This window comes from Scleropages formosus, chromosome 5 (genome assembly GCF_900964775.1).
Source record: "Scleropages formosus chromosome 5, fSclFor1.1, whole genome shotgun sequence".
Taxonomy (NCBI): Eukaryota; Metazoa; Chordata; class Actinopteri; order Osteoglossiformes; family Osteoglossidae; genus Scleropages; species Scleropages formosus.
The window spans coordinates 634,089-656,107 of NC_041810.1; the positions used below are offsets into that span (position 1 = coordinate 634,089).

At 46.5% G+C, this 22,019-nt stretch overlaps 1 protein-coding gene across 1 annotated transcript in view; it reads right to left on the bottom strand.

Annotated features, from left to right (window-relative positions):
* Nucleotides 1–20,721, bottom strand: part of kiaa0930 — a 29,715-nt gene extending 8,994 nt beyond the window's left edge. Inside the window, exons 1-2 of the mRNA XM_018765991.2 lie at nucleotides 19,772–20,721; nucleotides 5,252–5,397 (exon numbers count right to left, since the gene is read on the bottom strand). Of these exons, the coding sequence (XP_018621507.1) occupies nucleotides 5,252–5,397; nucleotides 19,772–19,907 (282 nt within the window). The 5' untranslated portion in view covers nucleotides 19,908–20,721. The remainder of the gene's footprint in view (nucleotides 1–5,251; nucleotides 5,398–19,771) is intronic.
* Between the last annotated feature and the right edge of the window lie 1,298 nt (nucleotides 20,722–22,019).

Here is a 22,019-nt window from a genome sequence, read left to right on the forward strand (position 1 = left end):
CAGATGTGTTGTGTCTTTGTGTTGAATAGAAGCCCCTCTGTGTATATGCGGTGTCCCCAGTAGAGCTCAACAGCGACTCTGTCACACAGCGTACGAGGCTGCCCTCTCGCCACTGCCCATGAGGTCATCGTCTCTGTTCTGTGGCCACAGTGATGTCCCACACTGTGTGCTCACCTTGAGCGTTCTAAATAGTGTACACACAGAACTGACCCCTCAAATCTCGGCGATGTAAACCTGGAATCGCCTAGACAACAGTGCAAGGCAAAATGAGACACGGAAGCTGGACAACTACAAGCCCACTGTCTAATTGGTCACAAAGGGTGGGGCCTGTTGGAGGAGTGGGGCTAGAAGAACAGAGAAGAAGGTATTATTTACCCCCAAAACATTGAGTATCTATCTCTGCTTTCGCATGGTAACCTGCAACGTAAATGCAACTGTCCATAAAGTCAATGTGTGTGTAATACTCTGTGATGGACCGGCATCCTGTCCAGGATGCATCCTGCCTTGTACCCCGTTTCTAGTATTCGCCCTAGACGGTTGAGACCCTGCACTGGAAAAACAGTTATTGCTGAAGAACAGATGAAAGAACTTTAAACAGAAGACACGACTGGCACAGTGCAAAAAAAGATAAATTATTTCTAGCCACTTTCCTGAACAAGTCAGCTTTCCATATATCACTAGAATGGCTCAAGGCAACTCCACTGTAGTGGGAAATCACACTTTCCACCCAACACACACATCTATGGACTTTGTTATGGACCGAGACATAGAAAAGGAAACCGTGCAGCCAACAAGTGGCGGCACATTTTCAGTGTGCGAATCACGCCGCTGTAGCCTGCGGCCAAACTGGCACTACATTTACATCACCTGGGGTCTGCAGGGAGGAGATGCACCGCTGGTTCGCAGCTCCTCTAACTTAGCGGTCAGTATCCAATCAAATGCACTTGAAGCTGGCCGTTGCCATAGCAACAAACAGCCAGCGCTCACCTTTTGCCTTTCACTGCGAAGAATGTGCGAGACACTCACTGCTCCACTTGGGAAGAGAATAAAAAGAAAGAAAGATAAATAAATAAATAAAAATAGCTAAGTAGTGCCTTGCTTGTCCAAATAATGCACAGGATGACCGAAGCTTTTCACCGTGTTTTCTTTAACACGTCTGTTGTCAAAAAACGGCTTATTGCAAAGAGCACGTCACTTATTTTTCCAGCTCAAATACTTAAGTCTTACAGCACGTTTTTACTGATTATACACCTATATCAGACTTACAGAACCTATTCAGCAAACAAAATGAGATATGCTAATATATGAAATGGTGTGTTCTTTAGTCTTTGTAAGCTTTATCTGAGGTTTTTACAGAATCTAAATTGTAAGTGGCGGGAAATCTATTACGGTGGTTGAATTTATGAGCAGATTTCCAGTGCCAGTTGTGTTTGTAGGTTAAGGACCCAGAATACTTGCTGCTGCTTTGTTTTCTAGGTGGTTATATGTCCTGCAGTGGATGTTATGTATGTAATGTAGTGTTATGTAAACAATCTGATTTACTCTTTTGACTTTGAAGTTGACTTGAGTATCACAGCTCTGTTGTCAAGTCTCAGTGAATCTTTTAAGATGCTTTGCTTTCCAACAGTGTCATCTTCTCAAGTTTGAAGCATCTGTTACAGGTTTTTTTCTTCTCTAAGTCATGTTATATAAACATCTTATGTTGCACTTTCACGCTGACTTGTCATGTTTAGGCCAGGATAGGATACAAAAAAAAAAAATAAATAAAATAAATGAATATGTGCTGTTTTGAGGACCACTTGACCAGATGAGTCACCTTTTCACTAAAGGCAAGTGACCGATTGACCAACATCATCCACAACCTCAAACCCTTGGTCATCCGCTGAGTCAGCCATGTCAGCAACAGAGAGCAGAATGAAGGCCAGGCCAGGCCCTTCCGGAGCAACAAAGAAAGTTACGTTCATACCGATCTAAGAGCACTTGAACGAAACAGTCGGGCTTGGTGGCTGCGGAAGGACCTTTAGGTGTAACAGTGAGAGATGCCACCGTGTGACCAACTTGAACGTGTCCAACGCAAAGGCAGTTTTTCAGGTCATGACAGCAGATACAGTCTAAGAAGTTGCTGCAGTCAGATAGTCAAAGGTTTCCTTTTTTCTTTTGCCTTCCACTTCCTTCTTGAAATAAAAGCCAGTGTTGATCCCCTTTATGCCTTTATCCCCTTCCATCAGGACTACTGTTTGAGATCCAGCATACAGCAGAAGTGCTTCTGCACCCGGGGCTTCAAAGCCCATCAGAGAGCCATGCTAAGTGCCCTCAAGCAGAGGCACTTTCATGTCACCTGTGTCCAAAGACATCACGCTCTCATCATAGGCAGCACGTTTGCCAGGCATCGTGCCAGAGGGGAAGATGATGGCCACCCCAGCCTAGGTAAGAAGCAGCGTCAGGTCATTGTCAGTGACGTTTTCTGGATGCGAGCTTCTGAGCTCCATCCTTTCAGACCTCGTCTAATGACAGCTGCACCCACAGAGGAATGGTGGGCTGACACGCGGTCAGAATTGACCGTCTTTTTCCTGCCATGTCACCACTGTCTGTCACCATCGTTTATTCCAGAAAGGCTTTGATTTTAACTCTGTAAATATAGTTTTTTTTTGTGTATAATAAAGCGGATGGCCTAAGAGCCCTCAAAACACGTCTACTCGTTTTTATTGCCTTGTTTCACGCTGAGTGACACACTGTTATGGCTATTCTCTCATAGCGATACTGTGCATCTGTCATCCTTTTTCTAAAGTTAATCACTTTGTGGTAAATATAACCCTATCAGCCACACATAAAAGGCAACAGAGATCATGAACAGAGTTTATTTTTCATTTAAAACAAACATCTAATTTTGTATTGTGCCTGAAAATGTCACATGGATACAGAGGGGGAACCAGAGACAGCGAAAGAGCAAAGCTGGCGACCCTGGGAACCCAGACGCTACTAGCGTGGACTGGGTTTGAGTTTTCTTCTTTGTGGAGCACGAAAGGAATCAATAATGTAACTTTGCAGATGTGAGAAGGCTATTGGGATGAGGAAAACAGAACGAAAGTGAAAACATGGTATCAGCGATGATGGAAAGTCACCACACCCAGTGATGCAGTGCTCTCCATAAACTTCCGCTGCAGATTGATGAAGAGGGCCCCAAAAACGAGCCCCAGAGATGGAGCCTACGGGATGCAGGCCTGTCTCATTCTGATGACACATGCAATTGTTGAAAAACATGCATTGATTTACAGAGAGTCCAAGCGCTCAAGGCTCCATGTTCATAGCTTCTGTCTAGTGTTCCTGAGTGTCGGCGATCAGAACACTGGTGGACGTTGCATGTTTATGGGATAAATCAATCAATTTGTACAGATGATGAATTATTTTTAATTAGTATTAATTTAGCTCTGTCTAATAAAAAAAAGTTAAAATAAGTCAATTATGTCTTACAGGCCCTAATCAGAGAATAAATCAAGGTACATCTCTATTACTATGCTCTTACTCATTTAATAGATAATAAAGCAAAGTTGCTAAATGCTGATAAATGCACATTTCATGTTAACAGAAGTCCTGTAATGCACTTGTATCAGGTCCACAGTGTTCTCTGCCTACTGTCCCTGCATAGGACAAACACTTGATGGAAAAAAAAAAAAAAAAAAAAAAACGACTAGATAAGAGTTTAGAATTTAGTAGAAAACAGACCTTTTACTTAGCCTAAGAGATCAATAAATTCAGCAATGTCTGTACAGGTATCCCTGACTTTTGAAACTCTCGCTATCAGAATATTTTCCATAATGATGTGCACAAATTTGTACCTAGAATTCACTATCCAAATTTCAAGTGTCCAAAAAATCTCAAGGCGCTCGCCAGTGAAAACATTTAATTTGCCACAAAGTCTGGGCAAGTGGGTGCAGTGTTCTGCACTTGTATCTCAGCTGTTCTCCTGACAGGATCGCATCTTGTGCTCGTGTCGTTTAAACATGTCGTGCATTACTACTGTCGTCTTTGGCACATTAAGTGAAAATGTCTGAAGACAATTTTTAAAAAAAAGCCTGTGAAGACAGAAGGTGAGCCTCAGAAGACTAGAAAACACCATATGTTAGAAGAAAAGTTAGAAGAGATGCGGCATACTGGAAGAGGAGGACGCATGAAAGACACAAGCTTCGCCATGAACATGTCCCATTGCTTCATCTATGGCTTCGGATGATGGTTCATAGCCATCCGCTTCCTGAGTCTCAAATGTCCAGAGAAGAAGAGACGACTGTCCAACAGTTCCTCCCAGGTACGGAACTGTCACTCACTCCTTCCTCAACTCAGTCTCAGTCACCTTCACCCACCAAAGAGCAACTAGAGTGACTAGATCCTCCATCTCCCTCCTCTCACCACAAAAACTATTCATTCGGTAAGTAACCATTCTTGTCTATTTTGCTGAGTTATTTGTTATACTGTACAGTATATCTTTAACATTATTTTGTTGTTTATTTAGAGTACACATTCCTTGCAGTGTAGAAGGAAAATATAATTCATATCCAATATTGTACAGTATTGTTGTGTATTGAATACTAACATACCGACGGTATGACTTCCTTTCCATTAGGCAATTAGGTGGACTCAGTCTCTCATAACTCCTGCCTTCAGTGGGTAAAAGGAACAGTTTCCCCAGAGCTCGTCAGTTATGAACTTACCTTTCAGTGCAGGAAATGCCTTCACTGTCAAATACAGCACAAAGCAGTTATACTTCAAAACTACGTGTAGCCTCTGCCAGCTTTATTCAAATAGCACCATAGTACCAGCAACAGCCACTTGGTATCCAGTTTCTAGTCCAGACGTAATACAACTGCCTCTCACTAATGTTCCACATGCTTTTCAACATCTTTCTTGCAGTTCCCTTGGGATTAATACAGTTTTTATTTGTAAGTATCCACTTCAATTACCATTTGCCAAATCTTAATGCTTCACTGCAGTGCAAACATGTTTCAGGGGACAGCTGCTCCAATTTGTGTAAGACGACGCAGAGTTATTTTGCCAAGCACAATATAGCTGGCAGTGGTAAAATGAAAAGGTAAAAACATGAGCAGTTTCTCTTCATGTAATGGAGTGGACTCGGGAGGACGGGGCATTGGCTTTGTGTCCTACATTATGTGCCTGTCCTCCCTTCTTGAACAGCGTTACTTCAGTGCAGCGAAAAGGATTGCCGAGAGCAGAACTTGCCCACTCGGAACACACTTGCCTTCTTCCCATCAGCGCTGTCTGTGTTGTAAGCTGGTCTGCGGCGCACATAGAAGAGCATGTCGTCCTGCCGGGGGGCCCACTTCTCCATGAAGTACGTGGAAAACATCCACGTCCAAAACACGATCCTGTCATCCTTAAAGGATCCTGCAGAACAGGAGGCAGCGTTAAGAGATTTAGATAGATCTGAATCTTTATTTAAACAAACAAACACTGCAACAATAAAAACAAGAAAGTATTTGAGACAATCCAGTCACTGCGATGGAAAGCAGGCGCTGCTGGCATTTCTAGCTGCACACATCTAAATATGGAAACCTTTATTCAGTCTTTGAAAAGTGTTTTAAATTTGTCTCAGTAATGTCAAAAATACCAGTTAAAATGTACTAAACCACTACTAATTTGCTTAGGGGAAATGGGTACCACAGTGGTTAGGGAGCAGAGGAAAGCCCTGGGACACTGGGACAGCCCTGTACACAAAGTTACCTGCTGCGAACACATGTGATGTGAGCACAATTTTTAAAAACTGAGAACAAAAAGTTGGAGGTGTCAAACACATGACCAAAATTTGAGGAAATGTAGCAGGTCGGTGCAAACAGCTGGGTCATGCTGCGGACTGACACTAGGGGGCACTAACATTAAAAACCTTTCTGGTCTGCAGCTCCCAGATGAATGATGGCACAGTAAAGGCAATGTTCTTCCACTGTGGTTATTACACTATTTAGGGGACTTGAACCGTAAGGCCTCTACATTCTACAGCAGGGTAACATTTAATGTATTAATTCATGATAAGTACCTTGATCAAGGGTACTACAGCAGGAGGTGGGATTAGACACTTGTTAGTAACGCCACACACTTTCATTAACAGCACAGTACAGCAAGGAACACATGGCGAACTTAACTGTTTTGCATCCAGAGATAAAATGCAAAAAAGTTTATTTTCAAACTGCATTTTCTTCATTTGTCTATTGTCTAAAATAGAAAACTTAATTGCAGTAGAATGAGCGAGACCTGTGTTCACCGTGGTCTATGAGCTCTGCGAGTAAAGTGGGATCCCCCCCTTGTTTCAACCCGCTTCCACATGTAGTGGGGTTCCACATTATTTTTATTAGAAATATAAGTTACAGTTCCAAAGAACACATTCCTCAAATCTACACATTTCTATTAGTAGGCTTTCTTTCCTAATCAGCTGTACTTTATTGCATTTTAAATATTTGTACCTTGCTGAGAAGGTGAATGAAATGCATACATAAGGCATAAAAACAGATCCAACAGGATTCTTCACCTGTGAAGGAGTCTGGACGGTGTGAATGCCCACCTTCCCACAAGGACACCTGAACTCAGAACAAACCGTGTGTCCTTTGACCACCTTATTGGGGGGGGTAATCAGAAAGAGCTGAACAAGACCCAGTTTATCAATTACGCTGCTGTTCGGACAGGTCGGTCATTTCTGAGAACTCATAATGGGGAAAATGGTGCTGCAGCCAAACTTTCTAAATGTCAGATCCATGGCAACTGGGGAACTGCATTCTGTAGATGACTGAAGTCCCAGACACTCATGGATCAAAGAACTCGTGTATAAATAAGCAACAGGCCAATGAACAAAGTGTATGAGCAGAAGGAAACAGACATACAGAGACAAACTGTCAGTGTCAGTCTTACTCCCACTGTGTCCACATCCTTCTTCTCTAGAATTTAAGGTGGGGGATTAGGATGTTTCGTATCCGTTTCTACCGCAGTTTAAAAAAAACACAAACATCTTTTGATGCACATTTATGACTCTGCATTATGTATTGGGGTAATGGCCAAAACTCAACTAACTACGGTGGGTTCACAACCTATGAACACAACTGGGACCGGAAGTCTGTTCATAGCCCAATTTGTTTGTAAATCTGGCTACTACAGGGCTACCACAGAGCTACCACAATCAAGCCAAACTCAAAGCAGAAAAAAGTCTTTAAATTATAGTATTTATACATAATCCACTGAACAGCATTTAACCAACAGCAAAAAAACAGCAAGTACTCTGGTCCCTCAACTTAAAAACAACTGGGACCTGAAGTCTAACTCGATTTGTTCGGAAGTGCAACTACTACATCACAACCGCAGACTAATACACATCACCCAATGTATTCCCTAATGAATGCAGTTTTTACACATTCTGTAAAAACTTAAGGCAGCATTCTATTAAAAATTTGTTTGAATACTTGTATCAATTCCATTTTCAACAACCACTCATCCAACACAGGTTTGGTGTGTTACACAGCCTATCCTAGAAAAACAGGGTGCAAGGCAGAGTACACCAAGAACAAGATGTGGAATACTGCAGGGCTTTTATTGTTTCAAGTTAATAAAAGACAATGTGTACAACAGTAGTCAGCACCTGGCCACTTTCAGTTTGCTTTATTATCAATAGAAGCAATAAAAGGACAATAGGAACATCCCTGCATTTATTTGTTGGACAGGTTTTGCAAAAGTCTCAGGTATAGCTATAATGAAAAATTCATTCTAAGATTTAAAGTGCTCCTCCTTAACAACTCTACCCCACTGTAACCCACTGACATTCCCACTGGTGCATTTGGTCCATCACGGCAGAGCTGTCCATGCGCATGACCCTGTGTGCCTAGAAGACCCTGAAGCCCTTCTACTTACACTACACTGGGAGGCAAGTCCAGGCTAAGCCTCTTCTGTCAATGCTAGATCTTGGCACAGTGTTGCTAGGACTAATACTCTGCCCAGCTGTCCCAATGGCACCAGTCTCATCTTATAGCCTAGTATAGGACAGCTGGTAGCATAGTGGTTAGGGTTACTGCCTTTAGATCAAAAGGTTGCAGGTTTGATCCCCACCTCCAGCTATAGTACCCTTGAGCAAGGTACTTACCCTAAAATTGCTCCAGTAAAATTACCCAGTTGTATAGATGGGTAAATAATTGTAAGTTGCTTAATGTTTACAGCAGGATCGAACAAGCAGGTTTTGCTCCAATCACATCTGTATCTAAAGTTCTTTGTTGTGAAATGCACTTTCGTTTGCTATGCGAGCTATACGTTACTTTAGAGAGCAGCATCCGCTACATTAATAAACATGAATTAAGACAACCGTGGTAATGACATCAGAGTGAACCTCCGCCTTTTCCAGACATCATGTTATCAGAAACAGAAAAGGCAAAGCACCCGTCTCGTGTCACATGTGTAAACACACTGGCGCTTGCTGGTGAAGCGGGCGCTCAGGAGAAATATCCCAGCCATCACACACACCGAGATGTGTCTGACACAAGGGCACCCTGCCTGGTTCACCTGTTACGAGTGTTCATGGGCCACTGACTGATAACACAGGGATGTTCACAACCTGTATGAAGGCCCATGGCCCAGCCAGTCTGCGGTGGGGTCCTACCTACCTGCACCTAAAGCCCCCCCAACAGCCACCATTCCCTGTGTGATCCAGCTCCAGATCAGCTGCACTCCTGAAACCCACAGCAACTGCAGGAGGTGAACCCAACTGAAGCGCTGAGCATTTCACACTAGAGTGTATAATTTCGACTCTATACACCCAGTACGGCAGTTGAGACAGCAATTACAAGGGAAAGATGACGTAGGCCAGTAAGCAGTTACTGACAGGTACATGTCACATGCATAAGAGCACATTCCCTCATTCACTGTTAATGCACATTCCTCTTGCTTAACTGGTTTTCTTTTCCAAATTGTCTTGGTTTTTCAGGTCTAATCCTGACTACATTTACATTTATTTATTTAGCAGAAGCTTTTCTGCAAAGGGATGTACAGTCTAAGAGTAAACAGAACTGCATTTCACCAACAGACAAAGAGCTTTAATTACATTTGTCGGATACCTGCACAACAGCGATAACTGACAATGGCGACTTCCCTACCCAAGCTGATCTTCTACAGAGGGAACACCCAAGGCCAATCATTAAAATACGATGGTGAAAAATTGGAACGGAAAAATCTGTTAATGGAGGCCCCATCTGACCCCCACTGTAGCCTGGAATTCTTGCTGAGCCACATGGAGACCTTTTATTGACTGCACCAGCAACTATGCCTTCAAAATCCCTGAAAACAATCCCCCCGCCTCCTCATTCTCTCCAAAAATCAAGAGTGTAAATATTGACAAACTTAAGGTCTAAAGGTCTGCCTCAAGCATGGTGATCTTAATCCTTTGAACGTGTGAACAGTGGCAGAACCCAAAGCCCAACAGAGGGGAACCAGGCCTAAACCAGACAGAGCAGAACACTTTGTACCACACCTTTCCTCGTTTTGAACCCTTCTGTACTCTCTCGGTTTTTGTGTTCCGAACATCCGAGTTATACATTTTCTAAGATACAAACATTTTTTCAGCGTATTTATTTTCAGCTCTTCATTCTTCCCTTGTCTATTCTCAAAAATGTGTCGAGTGAACATTGCCCGTGTTTCTACATCCAACTGTTAGCTAGCACTAAAGAACAGCGTGAGACCAGAGTGATACAAGTCACTTCCACACTGTTTACAGCTAGCGTCTGTCATTTGACAGCGTTGATCATCAGGAACAAAATGATTGATGTTGAACATGTTTATGGGATAACACAGCAGCAGGCATTACATAGGACTTTCTTGGGACAACGCATTTTAGTCATCATTTTAAATTAAGCAAGCCTTGACACACATTTTATCATATTCAAGACTTCTACACAACCTACTTGGTAAATAAATCAAGGTACATCTCTATTATTGCAGTTTCATTGATTATATAGTTAATAGGGCACACTGAAAGTGGCCAGAAAACCGAGGAACGTTGCACATGTATAGGACAAGCTGGTTTGCAATGAACAAGAGACTAGGGAGCTGATTCCCCCCCAGTAATTATAAATGGATAATTTTAGGGTTGTTTCAAGGTAACAAAATATAACCGAGCAAAACCTTCAGGATGTATCCCCACCTCAGGGCCTTTGTTTTCAAAATAAGCTGTGAACCACTGCAACCCTGAACTGAATGAGTGGTTTACGTAAATAAAGTCTTACATCACACTGTTACTGAGCTATATCACTGTCTGAGGTTTTTACAAAACCTAACCCCTGAATCAATTGAGAGATGTCTATTAAGCTTTTATTGATCGTGATGTAGCTGTCAAACATACAAACCAAATTATGAACAGACTTCCAGTCACAGCTGCGTTTGTAGGTTGAGGACTCGCAGTATGTTGGTTTAAAATGCCCATCAAGGGCGTTTCAGTTCGACTCTGATGCTGCTCCACTTCCTCAGAGTCACCGAGTCCATCCGAGTGGATAATAGTTAAGAAACACAAAGGAATGAGAAAGGTCAGTGGAGAGGATAATGTGCCGCAAGCCGTCGAGGCAAATTATGAAGGCCACGAAGTGAGCAGTATCCAGAGATCAATATTGGAAATGGGAGAAACGATGTTCCCAGGCGAGAAACAGGCCAGCAGAAGGAAGGACATTAGATCAGCAGAGCACGGGCAGAGAGCAGCCAAGAGCACACCAGCATGTCACAGCTCTGTGTGCAGCAGCCAGTTAGTCAATAGAACTGGTATGCAAAGCTGTGCCGCTCCTAGAAATCATGCAGCATCCAAAGGTAAACGCACCAAGAGTGTCACTGATGCCACGCATCCAAACACCTGATGAAGATTTTCCATAACCTTACATAAGACAAAAAAAAAAATTTCAAACACCCTTTGATTTGCTCTCTCTGCTGATGGCAGATCAATTGAGACAGTTGCATGACATTTCACTGACAGCAGGGTGCATCTGCAATGACCCTAAAGAACACCAATCACAGCGGTGGTCTGCAAGGGCTGCAATCTTGAAGGTCCTACAGAGCTTATGTTATTAATGCTTCTGTTACACCCTAAACACCAGGTCAAGCAGCTCCCCTAATAAGGGGCCTCAGCTAGAGTGGGAACCGGGGCTCCCTGGGGCCCTCAAGGTCCAGCGCTGTGTCAGATGATCGTGATGAAGACCAGCTGCAGGGACGAGACTCGTGAAAGGCTGCGCTGCGGATTGTGCGTGACAAGAGACCACAAACAGAGGCACGAATAGCTGCAGTCGGAGCAACAAGCCTGCAAAAGTGACACACTTCAGCAAACGCTCTACACCGGAGGGGAACTTGGTGTTGGAGTGGGGGAGGGGAGCTGGCTCCAGACAAAGAGCCGGTATCCTCCGAAACACAAAGGCAGTTTCACTCCCACGCCCAGTGCCCACACATGCTGGAAAAGAATAGCGAGCGTCTGCATGACTGACAAGGCGTGGGGCGCCATGGAAAGCCAGCTGATCTGAGTGTGTGTAGGGAGAGAGAAGGTATAGGGCCATGCTGAGATCAGCCCTGACGTGTCACCAGCAAATCCATCCGATAAAGCTGGACAAACTACGCATGGCTACAGGAACAAAGAGGAGACCTGCAAATGCTGAAGGCAGGGAGACATTTTATCTAATAACCCTCTTTACTAATTAATATATCATCAAATATACATGCTGCGTATTTTAATGGTTCCAGGAAAAAATTAACGAGATAAAACAATGCGTAGAAGCCAAGAGATTCTTATGGAGGGAGGCAAGATTCTTGTTTCAGGTGGCACGGTGGCACACAGGGTAGACCGTATGGGTATTCCGTTGGGACACAGGTTGCGTGCAGAGAACGCAAATTCTGTAGATGTTGCATGGGGTTCAAGGTGAATTGCTGGATTGCCCTTAGTGCGAGTGAGAATACATGCGAGAGGTGGCCCTGTGACGGATTGGCGTCTCGTACAGAGTGGAACTGCCCTATCCTTTTACCACAAGAGACAGACGAGGAGCAAGAAACTCAAACTATAAACAGCAACCTGTATGGTGATCGCAAACCAAAACCAGTCCTTACACGCCACCCTCACCCCCCCATTTCACTCCTTTCACTGCACTAATAATAATAATAATAATAATAATAATAATAATAATAATACTTCTCCGTGAACCGCCACCTTATCGTGGTGGAGGGGTTTGAGTGCCTGAATGAGTCCAGGAGCTATGTTGTCTGGGGCTACATGCCCCTGGTAGGGTCTCCCATGGCAGACAGGTCCTGGATGACAGACGAGACAAAGCGCGGTTCAAAAACCCCTTATGACAAAAAAATCAAGGCGTCCGTTTACCCCGCCCGGTATGGGGTCACCGGGGCCCCACCCTGGAGCCAGGCCTGGGGGGGGGGCTCGCATGCGAGCGCCTGGTGGCCAGGTCTATGCCCACGGGGCCTGGCCGGGCTCAGCCCGAAGCCACAACGTGGAGCCGCTCTTCGGTGGGCTCACCACCTGCCGGAGAAACCGTAAGGGGCCGGTGCATTGTGATTTGGGCGGTGGTCGGGGCCGAGTGCCCGGCCGACCCAAACCTCGGGCGCCAACTCTGGTTTTTGGGACTTGGAATGTCACCTCACTGGCGGGGAAGGAGCCTGAGCTGGTGCGGGAAGTTGAGAGATACCGTCTAGATATAGTCGGGCTCACTTCCACTCACAGCTTGGGTTCTGGAACCACTCTACTCGATCGAGGGTGGACTCTCCACTATTCTGGCGTTGCCCAAGGTGAGAGGCGGCGGGCTGGTGTGGGCTTATTAATAGCCCCCCAGTTCAGCCGCCATGTGTTGGAGTCTACCCCGGTGAATGAGAGGGTCATCTCCCTACGCCTTCGGGTCAGGGAACGGTCTCTCACTGTCGTTTGTGCTTATGCGCCTAGCGGCAGTGTAGAGTACCCGGCCTTTTTAGAGTCCCTGGGGGGCGTGCTGGAAAGCGCTCCCACTGGGGACTCTGTCGTTCTACTGGGGGACTTTAACGCCCACGTGGGCAGCGACGGTGATACCTGGAGGGGCGTGATTGGGAGGAACGGCCTCCCTGATCTGAACCCGAGCGGTGAGTTGTTATTGGATTTCTGTGCTAGTCGCGGTTTATCCATAACGAACACCATGTTCATGCATAAGGGTGTCCACCAGTGCACTTGGCACCAGGACACCCTAGGTCGGAGGTCGATGATCGACTTTGTAGTCGTTTCTTCTGACCTTCGGCCATATGTTTTGGACACTCGGGTGAAGAGAGGGGCTGAGCTGTCAACTGATCACCACCTGGTGGTGAGTTGGATTCGATGGCGGGGGAAAAAGCTGGACAGACCTGGCAGGCCCAAACGCATAGTGAGGGTCTGTTGGGAACGTTTGGCGGAGGCCCCTGTCAGAGAGGTCTTCAACTCCCACCTCCGACAGAGTTTCAACCAGGTCCCGAGGGAGGTGGGGGACATTGAGTCCGAATGGACTATGTTCCGCTCCTCCATTGTCGGTGCGGCGGTTCGGAGCTGCGGCCATAAGGTCTCCGGTGCCTGTCGCGGCGGCAATCCCCGAACACGGTGGTGGACACCGGAAGTAAGGGATGCCGTCAAGCTGAAGAAGGAGTTCTATCGGGCCTGGCTGGCTCATGGGACTCCTGAAGCAGCTGACAGGTACCGACGGGCCAAACGGAGCGCGGCTCTGGCAGTCGCCGCGGCAAAAACTCGGGCTTGGGAGGAGTTCGGTGAGGCCATGGAGGAAGACTTTCGGTCGGCCTCAAAGAGATTCTGGCAAACCGTCCGGCGACTCAGAGGGGGGAAGCGGTGTTCCACGAACACTGTTTACAGTGGAAGTGGTGCGCTGCTGACCTCAGCTGAGGATGTTCTCGGGCGGTGGAAGGAGTACTTTGAGGATCTCCTCAATCCCTCCGACACGCCTTCCGTAGAGGAAGCTGAGGCTGGGGACTTGGAGGGGGACTCGTCCATTACCCTGGCTGAAGTTGCTGAGGTAGTCAAAAAACTCCTCGGTGGCAAGGCTCCGGGGGTGGATGAGATCCGCCCCGAGTTTCTCAAGTCTCTGGATGTTGTGGGGCTGTCTTGGCTGACACGCCTCTGCAGCATCGCGTGGAGTTCGGGAACGGTGCCTCTGGACTGGCAGACCGGGGTGGTGGTCCCTCTTTTTAAGAAGGGGGACCGGAGATTGTGTTCCAACTACAGGGGGATCACACTCCTTAGCCTCCCTGGGAAAGTCTATGCCAGGGTACTGGAAAGGAGAATCCGACCGATAGTCGAACCTCGGATTCAGGAGGAGCAATGCGGTTTTCGCCCTGGCCGTGGAACACTGGACCAGCTCTATACCCTCACTAGGGTGTTGGAGGGTTCGTGGGAGTTTGCCCAACCAGTCCATATGTGTTTTGTGGACCTGGAGAAGGCATTCGACCATGTCCCTTGTGGCATCCTGTGGGGGGTGCTTCGGGATTATGGGGTTCGGGGCTCGTTGCTACGGGCTGTTCGTTCCCTGTATGACCGGAGCAGGAGCTTGGTTCGCATTGCCGGCAGTAAGTCAGACCTGTTCCCGGTGCATGTTGGACTCCGCCAGGGCTGCCCTTTGTCACCGATTCTGTTCATTATTTTTATGGACAGAATTTCTAGGCGCAGTCAGGGAACGGAGGGTGTCTGTTTTGGTGGCCGCGAGATCTCGTCTCTGCTTTTTGCGGACGATGTGGTCCTGTTGGCTTCATCAAGTCAAGACTTGCAGCGTGCACTGGGGAGGTTTGCAGCCGTGTGCGAAGCGGCGGGGATGAGAATCAGCACCTCCAAATCCGAGGCCATGGTTCTCAGTCGGAAAAAGGTGGATTGCTCCCTCCGGGTTAGGGGGGAGTTGCTCCCTCAAGTGGAGGAGTTTAAGTATCTTGGGGTCTTGTTCACGAGTGAGGGAAAAATGGAGCGGCAGGTCGACAGACGGATCGGTGCGGCGTCTGCAGTAATGCGGTCATTGTACCGGTCTGTTGTGGTGAAGAGGGAGCTGAGTCGTAAGGCGAAGCTCTCAATTTACCGGTCGATCTACGTTCCTACCCTCACCTATGGTCATGAACTCTGGATCATGACCGAAAGAATGAGATCGCGGATACAAGCGGCAGAAATGAGTTTCCTCCGCAGAGTGGCTGGGCGCACCCTTAGGGATAGGGTGAGGAGCTCAGTCACCCGGGAGGAGCTCGGAGTAGAGCCGCTGCTCCTCCGCATCGAGAGGAGCCAGTTGAGGTGGCTCGGGCATCTGTTCCGGATGCCTCCTGGACGCCTCCCTGGGGAGGTGCTCCGGGCTTGTCCCACTGGGAGGAGGCCTCGGGGCAGACCCAGGACACGTTGGAGAGACTATGTCTCCCGGCTGGCCTGGGAACGCCTTGGGGTTCCCCCAGAGGAACTGGAGGAGGTGTGCGGGGAGAGGGAGGTCTGGAGTACTCTGCTCGGACTGCTGCCCCCGCGACCCGGCCCCGGATAAAAGCGGAGGAAGATGGATGGATGGATGGAATAATAATAATAATAATAAACCACAGAATTGTACCATAACACCTAAACATTTCTCCAAAATAGTGCATAGTAAAAAAATGCTTCTGTACATATTTAAATAGAGGAAATGCCAAGTGATGAAAGAATTGAGTAAATAAATGAAGGATGCTGTATGAATATGTGACATGCAATCCTGTGGTATCCAAGTTTGATGGTCAGCTAGAGGAGGGAATCTGACATGTTCGGGGGAAAAAAACAGTCGAGGTTCACAGTGTAAATGTGCAGTGGGTATTGTACTGTTGGAAGTGTGACCCTGGACTTCTACAGACACAAATCAAAGGGCTATCTGTATATAATGGTTGCATTTTGTCCTTGAAGTACCTGTGCCAATCTAATTTAAGACCAAGGAGGAGTGGGGGTGGGGTGGGTGCTCTCTGATGTACACAGAAGCCCAATATGAAATTTCATCATGTTAATGGAGGCTGGGGGCCCCTCTGCCGAGCAGGAAGCTGCAGCGGTGATTTGCAGTCAATGCCAAAGCAGCATGGGCACGGTCTTCTTCTCGGGCAGAAACCTGAAACAATGTCCCACCGAGCCATAGCATCACAGGGAATATTTTCAGCCTCAGTATAGCCTTCTTCCGTTTCTATATAACTTCAGCCTGTCCATTTCCTGTTCTCTGAATGCCCACTAAAAAGCCCAGGAAACGTGGCCTGCTGGGCCCCTACACTAGGATGTGTCACATAAGTGCAGTTTTTAAGCCCCTTTCTGATTTGCAAGGAGTGTTACATGAAGCCAGAAAGGAAATGATTCACAGCCAACTTCCTCTTCATTTTAATATCTGCATCACGGAGTACTGTAGCAGAGCAACACCGTGACCGACACAAGGGAAATGGCACTAAAGAAGTCATGGCTCTGCTCGTTGTTACTGACCTTTACAGTGTCCAGCAACTCTTGGCTCAGATAAAACCCAAAAACACAGCTGCAGCACGCAGCGTATAGGGTTGAGATCGCTGTCCATGTCCAAACCATGAAGAGATACAGCACCAATAACATGCCGCAGGCTCCGGCTGCAAGGACGAGCAGCTACAAACCACTGCTCCAAGTCGCCTTGGGCAAACGCTTCAACTAAATAAAGGTTAATAATACCATAGCAGAAATGGCAGGTCTCGGGCTGTGGGGAGCTAATCTCTGGCGACAGAAGGGAACAGCGGCGGGTGGCCCACCCATCTGTTCCCACCCGACAACGTCCCAGTATCTGCCTACCGTGAGCAGCCGTCCATAAATGGATGTACGCTGAAACTCTAATTGTTTCTCTTACAGGCTCTGGGGTGAAGTCCACTGTCAACGCCATCAAACTTTGTTCCAGCCCTTGTGATTTTCTTTTGGCAGCAGGGTGTCGGAGTGCATCTCTCCGGGTTCTCCTGCGCGTCCATGAATTTTAGGCAAAGAGGCGGTCCGCACGGAGTGCCCGCACAGTTCTGTGGCAGCTCAGCGCACACATGTATGCAGACACAGCTCAAAGAGCGGCGACAGAGGAGGCGGGAGACTAAGGTGCCTGCGTACTGACGGCAGTAGCAACCAGGCACAAATCACAGGCTTTATTCACATTCAAATATGGAAGCTACAGTTATGTTAAAGATATAACATCTCCAGCCTTTTCGCAGAGAACCTCTATGCAATAAAACAACACTCAGCCACGTCTGTCTGTGGTCACAAGTGGTTCACTGGGGAACTGCAGGACCTAAGGTAACAATACTTAAGTCCCTCTCCATTTCTTTTTAATGTCAGCAAATGGCAAAACTGATAATGGACAAACAAATCCCGCAGCACACAAGAGCACTGATCTAAAATACCTTCTTGAACCATGAACCTCAGTGCAGCAAGTGGTAGATAAACTAGGTTTACTTGAGTCACATATCTGCAGCTATGTCTCTTTCTCAATGTAATGCATAAATTGTACTTTTGCTGAGATGTACATCGCTTTGGACAAAAGCGTCTGCTAAATGAATAAATGTAACGTAAATGTAAACTGCGGGTCAACTCAGGCAACCAGACCTCTGCTTGGCGGTCCCACTAACTGCTAAATCCCTCTCTGCATTCAAAAAGTCCTTAGTGTTTTTCCCCATCCCCTGACCATTTTGTAAATGACTCCAATACCATTTTGCTATTTGAATGCTACTTCAACAGGAAGCTGAGTGATGTGAACCAGCAACATGGTGACAATCATACAAACAAGCTGCAAGTTGATAATCCTGTGTCTGTGTCCACAGCTCTTCATCTGTTCATGAATAGCTGTGTTCACTCTGATCTGCATGTTGCTTTGGAAAGAATTGTATCCAATATGCAAAAAATTAATGCAATAAGTAGAGAACACACAAGAAAGAGAATTCTAGACAAATATAGAAAAGTAAAGAAGGCATGGTATACAATTCAAGGTGTGTTTGTGTTACATAAATAAGTTTTTTCCATTATGAAAATTGAGTTATAAAAGTAATTTGAGTCAAAACAATAAAACTTAAAAACTTTGATGTTTGTTGACATTCCAGTTTATTTTTTTCTCTAAGAGAAATACTTTGAATAAGTTGTGTAAAAGTAACAAAACAGCTGATGTCAGCCACTCTTTGTTCCATGATTTCTCATCACATGTACAGTGCCTTTTTTTTTTTTTTTTTTTTTTAACTTCTCCTCAGACAGTTCCTCATGAAGACAAACATACTCCACCAGAGCATTTGGTACAACTGTGTTATTACTACTATTATACCTACACCTTGGTCCAAGGAGACTTACAATGTCAAGACAAAGTTTCCCAGGATGAATACTGGCTTTTAAAATCACAGTGCATATTATAAAAGGTACAATGTAACTAAATACAACTTCAGTAAATTATAATAATTCAAGACACTATAAATAACATATGCAAACTGTTTCGCAGCTCCCATATATTGCAGTGCAGTCTGTATAAATAACATTTTTTCCCCTAACTGGGTTTTTTTTTCCCTTTAAAAGCTGTATTTGTTTCACAGTGAAGTCTATTTTTACTCATGAAAGGGCAGAATAAGTGAACAAGGCTTTATCTGGTATCCTTCATATGCAAATGCGTACACCTGGATCAAAAATGGAACCCAAATTCATGCAAGCACCTCAACACCCACAATGGTCTACACAATAACCTCTCACTGATATTTCTTAAGTGGACACAGGAAACCATATCTCCATTATGCGGTCTTTTGCCCACATGTGACTCATGTGTCTAATCCTCTTTTACACCTATGAAGGACAAAATGAGTTGCAAACATGTGGGTAAATCAAACTTTCAGAAAGATGCGGAAACACAGAGTTCCTTTATTGCCTTAACCATTAAAATACAGTTCTTCAGCTACCAACTGTGCGTAGCAATACTGTAGATAGTGCGTCACATATTACACTTACTTGTTTAGAAGTCACTTTTCTCCAAAAAGTTACTTACGATGTTAAGTTCCCCATAATTATTTACCCCTTCATACAGCTTGGTAATTTTACTGCAGGGATTTAAGGTGAAATGCATTGCTCAAGGGCGCTGTAGCAAGAAGGGGCGGGATTTGAACCCGCAACCTTTGGGTCCGAAGGCAACGGTTTAAACCGCTATACTACTGGCTGTCCCACATGTTCTGTAACACTGAGTTACAGTTACCTTGCATAATGCTTCAGATGGTCACTGTTCATTATTATGTTGGGTAATATTTCAGACACTACCCTTAGGGTGGTACTACCTCAACTGTTACTGTTGCCATAGACACTTACAGTCTTATCACTTACTGGTCCCTTGGGCAGAAATCTAGCCATCAGACAGTGTGATCTGACCATAGGGATCTCCATCCACCTACTGGGACTGTACGCGACTCAATAAAATATACAGCTGTACTAAAGAACACCTGTGAGACCTGAGTAATGAATACCAAGCTGTACTGTACTGATTACCCGAGTAATGCTACACTGACTGTACCAACACTACACATTACCTAAGCTGGATGAGAGACTGTCGCCGGACTAAGGAAACGCATTGCCCTTTCTGGGTACTCTGTCTGAGCATTGCAGTAAAATGACTCGGTGAGTGGTCATTCTAAAAGCGGTACCGAAACACACTGAAGTGAAGTCGTTTCAGTGACACGTATTGAGCGCCGCGCAGCCTCTGCTCTGAGCCTCAGCCTGTGCTTGGTTGATAAGAGGCGGAGAGGAACCGCGTGTTCCGACCGCACTCACCGCTCATCTCGTGCCGCACACTGAGGCGGTTGCGCTCGTCCGCGATGGCCTTCAGCATCTGCTGCAAAGAGCGGTCCAGCTCGTCCGTGCGCTCCGCGCTCCCGTCGGGCTTGCAGTTGCTCGGGAAGGATGCCATTGCCACACTGAGAGCATGTCAGTGAGGACGGGAACGGCGGCGGCGGGGACGAGCACGGCGGGGTGGCGCGAGGACGACGGACGGACCGACCCGCGGCGTTCTTCGGCGGCTTCGCCTCCTTCTGCGGCCGCCACTCGACACACAGCCGCACAGGTCGATGCCGAGGAGGCGTAGTCCAACACTAGACTAGTCCAAAACAAAGGACGTATCTATCGTCCGTCTTCCCTACTACTGCCAACCAAGAAGTGTGGATAATTTAATAACGACGATTAATTATCGTCGAGGACGAGGTCAAGAAAGGAGTTGCTCCTGTAAGGTGTCCGTCCTGACGAGCCGGTCTCCGGCACCGACCGAGTCTCAGCGGTTAGCAGGTCGTCGCCTTTCAACTAATTCCGTAACAGTATTCGGCGTAAAATGCGCATCGGCGGAAATAACGCCGAAAAGGAACTAGTTACGAGCGCAAAAAAACTCTTTTAAGAGGAGCGGAGCCGCCCGCGGGGATCGCCTCAGGTGCGCTGTGAGAGCTCCGGGAACGCGCGCCCGTTCGGGCCGCATCACTAGTATGACGACAAGGCGGCGACGGCCCCGCGGTGCAGGTGACAGATACAAGACAGTCGCTGGGCCTGCTGCTGCGCGCCGGGCCGCCACGCATCCTCCTGTCCTTTTCGCGGTAGCGAGCGGCGAAGGCCGCAGAAAAGAGCCTTCTGTGCAGCGCCGAGTCCGTCAGCGAGCCGTGACTGCGTCCTTCGGGGTACACTCTCGCGCTCGCGCGCGCGCGCACACCGAAACACACGTAGCTCCCCCTTTGTTAGGGACGCTGCCGCGCGTCCTGAGGCTGCGGCCACTCCCACTTTCTTAAAGGCACATGGCAGCCGCGCGAACGGGGCTCACACGCTGGGCGCCGGGAGCTGTTCGTAACACACACACACACACACACACACCGCCTCAGAAAAATGGTTCACACACTGGGCACGGGGAGCTGTTCGTTACACACACACATACACCACCTCAGAAACCGGATTCACATTCATTCAGATCTCTTTATATATCACACACACAACACACACACACACCGTCTCACAAACTGACACCAACTTACAGACAGGAGAGAATATCCTGTTGATTAGTTATCTGATTATTGTTGTTGTAGAAATTGCAGGAGGTTACAGTAGCACACAGACAACAGGTAGGGGCACAAGGTGCTGCAGTGATTGGAGCTGCTTCCCTGTAATTGAAGGACCTTGGTTTGAATCCCACCTCCTCCTGCAGTACCCTTGGTCTAGATACTTACTCTGAATTGATACAGTAAAAATTACCCAGCTGTATAAATGGGTAAATCATTGTAAGTTACTCAGTGTTGTAAGATTGTTTGGCGAAAAGCTGTCATCTACATGAATCAATGTAAATGTAGGAAATGCTGGAATCCCACTGGCATAAATAAATGGCGCAAAAAAAGACATTGGACACCGGACACGAATGAGTAAAACAGTAAAAAGTAGCACTGTTAACTTAGTAAGAGGTCACTTCCACCTGACAGTGAGAACACTCATTACAGAGAGACTAAGGATTAGATAGCTGAGGAACAGCACACCTGAGCCAGAGAATAACTGAGTAATAATAACTATTATGTTGTCTTTACTTGACGCTGTTATCCAAGATGAATTGCAATGTTCGGACTACACAAAATGAAAGTGCTTAGAAGGTCACGAGATAATGATCAGGTGACGATAATTCTCGATGAAATGTTGCTCTGCAGCTACCTGGGACGGGCAGGACAGGACTAGATGCAACTGCTTCAAAAAGGAAAATTATAAACAAGCCAGGAAGAGCAGCTCAGAGGAACTAGGCTTAGGAAGCCAGGGAAATCCTGTGACAATAACTAGGAGTGGCACGGAAGAGAAGATGTTTACGCAGTTAACAGTGAGTGATGGATGGTTGCTATCGGGGGGCTCTGCTGAGGATGCCTCTGCTCGCTTGTTTCAGCATCATGTGAAAGATAAGGCCCTTTTCCCTTATCTCATTAGTATTCTCCTAGAGAAGGTCATGTGTCTGTAGTGACCGATACATCTTGTAAACATTGAGCCGGCTGACTCAGCTCGTCGATGCCACTGT